Raw genomic sequence first — 10,459 nt, 5'->3', positions numbered from 1 at the left:
TTTTTAGGCCAAATGGCATGACCTTGTACCAGTAGCTGGCATGCTCCATCATGAAAGCGGTCTTATCTTCATCATTTGGGTGCATCCAAATCTGATTGTACCCTGAGAATGCGTCTAGGAAGCTCAGCAGTCGACATCCCGAGGCACTATCCACCAAGGAATCAATGCTCGGCAGGGGGTAGGAATCCTTTGGGCAGGCCTTGTTCAGGTCTGTGAAGTCCATGCACATTCTTCACTTGTTGTTGGTCTTTCGAACCAACACTACGTTTGTCAGCCACTCGGGGTATTGAATCTCCTTAATATGGTCGGCGTTCAGCAACTTCTGTGACTCAGTCTTGATAACCAGGCGTCTTTCCTCATTGAATTTTCTCCTTCTCTGGACCACTAGTCGGATCCTGTTATCCATAGTAAGCTTATGGCACAAGAAATCGGGATCTATCCCGAGCATGTCGGCGGAGGTCCATGCGAACACGTCCAGGTGTCTAGCTATCACCCCAGCTATCTGATCTTGTAGCTCTTGCCCCATAGAGGCACCGAGCTTGAATAATTTTCCTTCGATCTCCCTTTCTTGGATGTCGCTAGCTGGTCCTAGTCGAGGTCGGTGGCTGAGCTCGGTTTCTAAAACTTCGGCTACCTTTACCCCTTGAGAGATAGTGTAGGCGTTATAACTCCTCATGCACTTTAGGCTACTCTCGTAACATTTCTGAACGTCTTTTTGATTGGATCGTATCGTGATCACCCTTCCCTCGAGGGATGGCAGCTTCATCTTCATGTGTTTTGTGGACGCTACTGCTCATAACCTGTTTAACGAGGGTCTTCCCAACAACAAATTGTAATCAGAAGGAGTATTAACTACCACATACCTGATGACAATAGTCCTGGCGGCTTCTTCATCTGAAAAGGTTGTCCTCAGGTCAATATATCCTTGGCATTCCACCTGGTCTCCTACGAAACCGATTGAACATTTGTCATGCGGCCTCAGCTGATCGGGGGATAACCGCAAGTTGACGAACGTGGACCAGAACAACACGTTTGCCGAGCTTCCTTGATCAATGAGAGATCGATGCACCTTTCTTCCCACCATGACAACGGATATTACTACCGGGTCATTGTCATGAGGGACTACACCCACCAAGTCTGCCTTGGTGAAATAGAGATCCGGATCCGGGGTGTCATCGTGACCTTTCGTCTCTAGCGTCATTACCGCCCACACATACCTCTTACGCTTGGTTGTCGTGCTTCCTCCACCCGAGAACCCACCGAGATCGTGTTTAGCTCACCATGTACAAGTGTCTCATGTGGTGGGTCCCCCAGAACAGCTTCCCCCTGTCGCTCTCTGTCGTCAACCTCAAGATACTCTTTCAAGAGACCTTCCTTCAAAAGCTCGACCAACTGATAGCCTAAGGCCATGCACCGTTCGACACCATGTTTGAACCCCTTATGAAACTCACACCAGATTTCTTTTCTTCCTCCTAGGTTCCTATCAGCCTTCTGGGGGAACCTCAACTTCTCGGCTACTGCAGGTATGGATATCAATTCCTTGTATGATATGCGCAATTTAGGCGGACCTCCTCCTCTTTGCCTCTTTCTTTGGACTCTCCCTTCTTGTAGGGGTGCTGTCTTGATTCTGCCTTCTTCCCAGTCGAGGTTTCGTTGACCCTCATAGGCCAAGAAGCCTTGCTTGCCTCTCTCGGTTTAGACGAACCATTGTTCCTGGCTAAAACCGCTTCTTCGGTATTGATGTGAGCGACTGCTCTTCACCTAATTACATAAAAGGTTTCGACCGGGTTCTTTATAAGGGAGTTGCAAAACGACCCCGGAGCGACCCCTTGCTCGAAAGCGAACACCATGACATTTTCGTCGTGGGTCTGGAGTGTTACGATGAGAGCCCAGAACTGATTCAAGTAATATTTCAGCGTCTCCCCTTCCCTCTGTCGCACATTGAAGAGATCATACAGTATGGGAGGTTTGACTCGGTTTGCATGAAATTATTCCCGGAATAGCTTGGCGAACTGGACAAAAGAGGAAATATGGCCATTGGGGAGTCCACTGAACCACTGTATGGTTGTGCCTGTGAAAGTGCCCATGAACATCTTGCATCGCACTACGTCTGAGCCACCCGAGATTATCATCTGGGCATTAAACGCAATGAGGTGACTTCCGGGGTCTTCCACCCCCATGAAAGCAATCTTGGGTGCCACACAGTTCGCAGGCATTGGCTCGTCCATGATGGCCCTCGAGAAAGGCTCGGGGCAGTCTCTCTCAGGCGGGTTCGTCTCTCGTTGTCCCAAGATACGACGGTCACGTCGCAAATCCTCATTAGTTTTGCGTAGCTCTTCTCGTAATTTCTATTGTAACTGTTTGGACTATTCATTGGCTTCTTGGAAGGCCCTAATGGTCTCCATAAGCTGCTGCAAAGTGGGAGCCTCGCCTGCACCTTCTTGTACCACTGGTACTTGCCTTGCGTTCCCCATTTCCGTCTACGAGCTTGAACAAAGTGTGGATGGGATCAGGTTTTAGCGAACCCCACGGTGGGCGTCAAATGTTCTTGCCGGTTGACTGCGTCGCCGATTGACCTTAGGCTGAACGTTGCCTCCTAGATCTGTCTCCTCTGGAACTAGAATCACATCTCTTTGTTGTGCTAGAATAAGCCTCCGTTGGGAAAGAGGGCGCCCTACCTGTTGATTACACTTCGAAGATCAAGTCAGTAAGGGCTCACCGAAAAATAGCAATTTAGTCAAGTGTGCAAAAACAGCATACCTTTACCTAGAGACCTATTCTCCTTTTATCACCGCTCATGCAACATGCCACCTGATGTAACCCAAAAATACATGAAGATGACCAAGGATGCTATACTTGAAGGGTCATCTCAACAAGCAAATAAAGACTTCATCAATAGAAGAAATGAACAAGGCCCAAAGAATTTGAAGTTCTTCTTATTAGTCTTCTCAAAATAAGGCCCAAGCCCAATTAATATCTTTTTGTAATATCTTTAGAAATAGATTTAAGATAGATTAAAAGGGAAGTAGTAGGAAAAGTCACATTTTCTAGAATAGGAAGTGACTTGAAAAGGGGCGGCATTTGCAAATGCCTTTTCATGTACCTTGCCTCTTCATTTTCAATGCCTTTTCATGTACCTTGCCTATTCATAATCGATCCTCTATTCTATATAAAGAGGAACTTGGTTTTTGTAAACATAACATTGATATTGAATTTGGAAGTAAAGAAACTCTACTCAATTTGAGAGAGATTTGTGTGAGACTTGTTCTCCTTTTCTCTTAGTCTTATCTTGTAGGTTTTGGGAACTCTCAAGTGGCGACATCTCACTCATCTTGGAGCCAACCATCCTTTAAGTGGCGTGACCATTCCCAAGTCTTCAACCGCATAAGTTTTTTCAACTCTTCATCTTCTTCTTCCATACCAATTCTATATCAAAAACTCTAAAACATATTTTGTTTCTTGTTCTTGATTTTCAATCGGTCAAATGTTTCTATTGAATGCTTATAATCGTAGTTTGTCATTGATTCTTGTTTTATCGGTTGGAATTACTTGTTGATGTTCTATTCAGTTCATGTTCTTGAAATAGGTTTCTAATGGGTTTCTTGAGTTGTGTTCTTTCAATTGTTTGTAGAACCTTGATCCAAGTTCTTGAAAGTGTTTATTCATGAATCAAATCACATCATGTGGTATCATGAGCCATGGGTTTGTTTTTTTTAGGGTTCCTTTTTGTGTGTGTTGTTCTATTTTTCATTTTTAATTGAGTCTTTCTTGCTGTTTTAATTGGTACAAATTAATTGTGTTTGAGTCATTTTGATTTTTTAATCTATATGAGTTTTGTTAAGTCATGTTTCTCCAATAATGTCATTAATTCTATGTAGTACTTTTCTTGCTAATTTTGGTTGATTGATTTTTACTTGAGTGCAGTTTTATAATTCTGTTTTTGATCTTTTGGTGCATTTTTTTTCTTTTTAGATTTGAGTTCATGCTTGTTTGTTACATCCATACAAGTTCTTATACATCATTTTCATTGTGTCTTTTAAGTTTCTCAATGTTGTTTTCAGTTTCAGAATAGGTTTCCTCTGTTTTCACTAAATCTGTGTTGACTAAAATTGTTTATCAAAATTAATTTTTTTGGCAAAAAATTATGAAACTCTGGATCTGAGTAGATTGAAGTGTTACAAAAGAGTTAAAAAAAGAAGTGTAGCAAAATTCAAAATACAAAAAAATGATAAATGAAATACGTACAAAGTGCAAAATTCTGACTCTAGAAAAACAATGAAGCGGCAGTGATTTTAGAAAATTTATCACAATTAATTGGTGCACTGTTTTAGTACAATTCCAGCACCTATTTTGAGATAAGAACTTGAGTTTTATGTGGTTTAAGTTTCACATTCAACTTTGCAGTTTTCAGTTTAGTATAAATTTTTAAATTCACGCACATTTTATACAAAATTCTAGTAGTATTGTTTTTTGGTTTTATTCATCCAATTCTAATGTTATTCTCTAGGTTCCATTTGTGTACTATCTTTGATTGAGTGCCTTATTTTCTTGATTGTCTTTTTCATTCAATATTCTTTCCCAAGTTTTGTCATATGATGGCTCACAATGATGGCTTTTACCACACATCTTGGACAAATAAACACAAAACTACTTCAACTTTTCCCTCCAATTTTAAAAAGGAGTCCACTTACAAACCAAAAAATTCAAAACCCTCACCTTCAACTCCTATATCACCTACCAAGACCTCAAGTAAAAAATGTTTTAAATGTTTAGGTTTTGGTCATATAGCCGCCAATTGTCCAACAAAGAGAACCATGACGGTTAAGGGGGATCAAGTAGTTAGTGAACATAGTGATAACTCATCTAGATCTAACTCCCCTTCCCCTTCAAAAACCCTTAGTGAATATGAATGTGAAATACCTTGTGAAGGTTACTTATTGATGATAAGGCGAATGTTGGGAACAATTCCAAAACCTTTGGATGATACCCAAAGAGAAAATATTTTCCACACCCGTTGTCTTATCACCAACAAGTTATGTTCCTTGATTATTGATGGGGGTAGTTGTACTAATGTGGCTAGTACAAGAGTTGTGGAGAAGTTAGCCTTACCCACTATCTCTCATACCAAGCCCTATAAATTACAATGGCTTAGTGCTGAAGGTGAAATCATGGTTAACAAACAAGTCCTCATAAACTTTGCAATAGGAAAGTATAAATATGAGGTTTTATGTGATGGTTTGCCCATGGAAGCAACTCATGTTCTTTTAGGAAGGCCTTGGCAATATGATAGACATGTTTTACATGATGGCCTAGCCAACACAATGTCTTTTTCCTTCCAAGGGTGCAAGGTTACTTTAAAACCCCTCTCTCCCCAAGAGGTTCATGAGGACCAAATAAAAATGAAAACTAAAAGAGAAAATGAGAAAGCAAAGGAAGTAAGTGCTAAACCGAGTCACAATACCTTATCTATTAAATCAATCATGTTGACTCGTGTTATACCTCAACTTGAATCTACAAGGTATTCTTCTTCTTTGTCTTTTTCATTATCAAAGGTTCCTACTTCAACACCATCTTGGTTAAAGAATGTTTTTTATGATTTTTATATACCTCCTAATGGTTTTCACCAGTTAAGAAGACTTTTTTTTCAAAAAAATGTCATCATTCCCAAACAATCTTTTCCAACATGGTCTGTCTATAGAACCTCTTTTTCTAAACTCCCAACGCTTACAAATGCTAAATCAAGTTTGCCTATCTCTTCTTGCATTCTCTTATCTAATTTCAAACTGACTTTGTCTTATGCAGGAGTACTAAATTCATGATCGAATTTTCTCCAACTTGGAGGGCATGATGTAACCCAAAAATACATGAAGATGACCAAGGATGCTATATTTGAAGGGTCATCTCAACAAGCAAATAAAGATTTCATCAATAGAAGAAATGGAAAAGGCTCAAAGCATTTGAAGTTCTTCTTATTAGTCTTCTCAAAATGAGACCCAAGCCCAATTAATATATTTTTGTAATATCTTTAGAAATAGATTCAAGATAGATTAAAAGGGAAGTAGTAGGAAAAGTCACATTTTCTAGAATAGGAAGTGACGTGAAAAGGGGCGGCATTTGCAAATGCCTTTTCATGTACCTTGCCTATTCATAATCGGTCCTCTATTCTATATAAAAAGGAGCTTGGTTTTTGTAAACATAACATTGATATTGAATTTGGAAGTAAAGAAACTCTACTCAATTTGAGAGAGATTTGTGTGAGACTTGTTTTTCTTTTCTCTTAGTCTTATCTTGTGGGTTTTGAGAACTCTCAAGTGGCGGCATCTCACTAATCTTGGAGTCAACCATCCTTCAAGTGGCCTGACCATTCCCAAGTCTTCAACCACATAAGTTTCTTCAACTCTTCATTTTCTTCTTCCATACCCATTCTATATCAAAAATTCTAAACACATGTTAACACATGTTTTGTTTCTTGTTCTTGATTTTCAATCGGTCAAATGTTTGTATTTATTAAATGTGATATTTTGTATATAAATTCTTACTAAAACCATTTCTATAAATTAAAAAAAAATAATACAACCCATGTTTCTACAGTTGTATGCTAACAACAAAGAATATTTGAATAAAATATGTGAAGTTTGAATTTTGAGGGAAAAAATTGAAAAAAAAAAATCAAATGAGTAAGAAAGAAGATATATTGTGTGTACTACAAGCATCGGAAAAAACAGTAAATATCAAAACAAATCAAACTTATAATTTTAAAAAAAGTGAAAAATAGAATATTTTGGATCACAGCCTCCTGTGACACAAAATAAAATAAAAGTTAGCAGTAAAATAAATAGAAACCCAAATGAGAAACATCAAAATTTATAAGATACACACAACTCCACATGTGTGGCAATTTATTATTGATATTACTTTTTATAATAATAATAATAATTAGTGAATGACCTTTAGAAAATCTATATATTGCAAGGATATATACTAGTTTCATCATTACTTAAATTAAGTTTTAATCTTTTAAGCAAGATCTTTCTTTTAATGGTGGATGAAAAAAAAATATACCTTTTTTAATAGAAGATCTCGCCATAAGTATTCACCAAGATTTTTAACATAGATTGTGAAAATTATGTTATAAAAATATTTTTTAAAAAAATACAATTGAATTTAAAATTATTAAAACTCATTAATTTTAGTAAATTTATATTTATTTTGGTTAACACAATGATTTTAAAAGACCTCCCATTAAATTATGTTCCATGTTGTAAACAAAAATTTAGATCTTCATAAAAAAAATTATAAATCAAAATAAGATAATACATAAAATAAAAGACTGAAACATTTTACATACTAGTTTTACGATTCAAGTGATGATAAAAAACATTATAATGTGATTGTGCATACGGTCAAATTAGAGTATGAGAAGTAATAATTTTTAATTGTTTTTGATAACCTAATGAGAGAGGAGAAAACCCAAGAGAAAAAATTCAGAAAAAAATCAAGAATAACGATATGCAAAAGAAAATCCACAATAAATATTAGTTTTAAAAACAAATAAGAAATATTAGTGTTAAAAACAAATAAAAAAATAGTTTTCAAAACTAAATGATCATAAAAACAGTTTTATTTAATAACTACTCAGAAAAATATGAAATGAGTGAGATTATTCAAAATAAAATAATAAAATAAATATTAATATAAGATAAATTTGAGAAGTAAATGTTTACACACACAAAAATCCTCTTTATATATAGGTATACAATTTGTTGTTATTGTTATATTCTTATTATTACTATACACTATGAAAAATTTACTCTTTGAGATTGGAAGAACCCTTGAGGAAAATTAGAGAAGATGCATTGGAGGGTCACTAGTCATAATTTAATCAAGGGACCAAACTTCATGCATTCGATAAGGACAATGATTTCTTTTGTATTAATTCAATATAATTATGTATTTTATGTCAAACTATTAATAATAATAAAAAAAATTAATTTAAGATTGGTGAAAAAAATGAATGGAGTGTTTTGTCATCATTGTGAACACTTTTTTCTTACTTTAGGATTTTAGGTTTCTGAATACACACTTACTAGTTGGGTGTTGCAATGGTTTAAAAAATGACAATTAAGAGCGAATAAAACGAGAAGTTTTTTATTTAGAGGAAAATGTGAAGTTTTTGACAGAGAAGGAAGTGAAAAGTAAGTGTTTTTTTTTGGAAGGAAATTAGGTTTGATTTTTAGATAATAAAATTAGAAAAATAAAAGTAAATATAAAAAAAAATTTGATAAAGAAGAAAGTGTGAAGTTTTTGATAGAGAACCAAGTGATAATTTTTTTTAAGAAAGTTAGGTTTGATTTTTAGATAATAAAATTAGAAAAATAAAAATAAATACTAAAAAAATGATAAAAATATCTAAAGATAACAATAAAATGATAAAAAAAATCTCTTATTATAATTTTCAAAATAATAAAATAAAATATTAATATAAAAAATAAATATAAAAATCGATTACAAGAAAAATCCCCTTTATATCTATAGATTATATATAATTATTGACTATTTATAATTATACAATGAATCCCATTTGATTCGAGTAGTGTTATTTATTGAATAAGTGAATAAAAATTGAGTTGTAATTGACTAGCTTTAATAGGGTTTACTAATTTTTTGCCCTAAAAACCTTTTCTAGGTTTCCCATTCCTTCGTCTCTCATTCTCACAAGCAGGCGGCTTCTTCTTCCCTTCCTCTCTGTGGCCGTGAACATGGCGTACGCCGCGATGAAGCCCACCAAGCCCGGCTTTGAAGAATCCCAGGAACAGATCCACAAGATAAGGATCACCCTTTCCTCCAAGCACGTCAAAAATCTCGAGAAGGGTATTTCTTCTTCTTCTTTTCATGCTTCATTCTTCCTATCCTTGGCCTTGCGTTTCAACTTTGATTTCACTGTTTTTTAGTTTGTGGGGACCTTGTTCGCGGTGCAAAGGACAAGCACCTCAGGGTTAAGGGACCTGTTAGGATGCCCACTAAGGTTCTTCTCATAACTACCAGGAAATCCCCTTGTGGTGAAGGTATTTTTACCCTTTCCTTACTTGTTATTGCCCCTTTTCTTTTCTGCTTCTTTTACTATATACTTTAAGTGATTCAAGACTTCTCTTTTCTTTTTGGGTTTTGCTATAATTTAGTTTGCAAGGTCTGGAATGTGCTAAATGGGAAGTTTGAGGGGATCAGTGTGAAGGAAAAAGGAACAGATTTATATTGTGCTTATAAATATGAATTAGGAGGGGGGTTCATTGATTTTTGATTCTAACAGAAAAGATGAAGTGGGAGATTAAAATGCATTTGTTTTTCAATTTTCATTCTTTGAGTAGTTTAGTTGCAGGGCAATCGTTAACGTTATGTCTGTATTTCATTTAATTCCTTTTCAGTCAATGATACGTGCTACTTGATCAGAGTTCTTCAACAAATTGTGATGTTTAATTCTATATGATATTAGTTGACTTTCTTATGCATATGGCTTGTGGGATTGGTTCTTTTGTTATTCTTCAATTGTTTTTATATGTGAACTGTGAGCATTAGCATTCTTACTGTCTGAAACATAGATAAAGTTCTGTTGGGGCTGAAAGCTTGATACGTGTTGGCTTTCTTGTCTTACACTAACTGCCTGTATGTATTATCTTATGGAATGATAATATTGTTCTGTGTTTACATTTTCTGAATGTTGTTGTAAAAGGAATGGTGTTATCACGCCTTGTGTTTATGAAACTGCTTCTTGGTTTTAGGTACCAACACATGGGATAGATTTGAACTTCGTGTGCACAAGAGAGTCATTGACCTCTACAGTTCTCCAGAGGTGGTTAAGCAAATTACCTCTATCACGATTGAACCTGGTGTGGAGGTTGAGGTGACCATTGCAGATGCTTGATCTTGATCCGAATTTTAATGTTATGCTTCCTAGTTTTTTTTCACTCTTTTTTGTATTTTGTAAGTTTTGATTGCTGGACTGGATTGGTTTGTTTTCTCTAGTTTTACGGTTGCAGACATTGATGAATACATGAGAAATGTCATCTTAATACTTTCTAGAATCTTACCTATATTTGTTTTGATATCATCACAAATCTCAAATTATTTGTTATATAGTTTGGCATTCTTCCTAGTCCATCTATGACCTGTTTACATAGGATGAATTTCATCCCCAAGAGGACAGTAGTGCATTTTTTGCTTTAGGTTAACACAATTGTTGCTGACATGGATCTTATTAATTGTTGTTTTTGACGAGAATTTCTTACAAATGTGCTTTCAACGTTGAGGTTGAATAGACTTTGATTTTAAATAAAGATTTGGAACTGTTTTTGCTTGAAGTTTGGATAGTTTTTTTGTTTGTTTATAAATTGACTATGATTCACACAATATCCGTGTGATGTGTGATATAACTGTTGACGATTCTTTTTTCTAACAAATAACA

The 10,459-nt window shown here is 35.6% G+C and overlaps 1 protein-coding gene across 1 annotated transcript; it reads left to right on the top strand.

Moving 5' to 3' along the window:
• The first annotated feature begins 8,701 nt into the window (after nucleotides 1-8,701).
• LOC137826188 (small ribosomal subunit protein uS10y) lies at nucleotides 8,702-10,129 on the top strand. Its single transcript, XM_068632073.2, has 3 exons — nucleotides 8,702-8,871; nucleotides 8,952-9,065; nucleotides 9,777-10,129. Exons 1-3 carry the CDS (start codon nucleotides 8,760-8,762, stop codon nucleotides 9,917-9,919), a joined length of 369 nt encoding a protein of 122 aa, XP_068488174.1. The 5' UTR covers nucleotides 8,702-8,759; the 3' UTR covers nucleotides 9,920-10,129.
• Nucleotides 10,130-10,459: the final 330 nt, after the last annotated feature.

Source organism: Phaseolus vulgaris, chromosome 8 (genome assembly GCF_051622355.1).
Source record: "Phaseolus vulgaris cultivar YP4 chromosome 8, ASM5162235v1, whole genome shotgun sequence".
In the NCBI taxonomy this organism is placed as follows: domain Eukaryota; kingdom Viridiplantae; phylum Streptophyta; class Magnoliopsida; order Fabales; family Fabaceae; genus Phaseolus; species Phaseolus vulgaris.
Note: the sequence above shows the minus strand (reverse complement) of the source record. Positions and strands in the feature narration are given on the sequence as shown.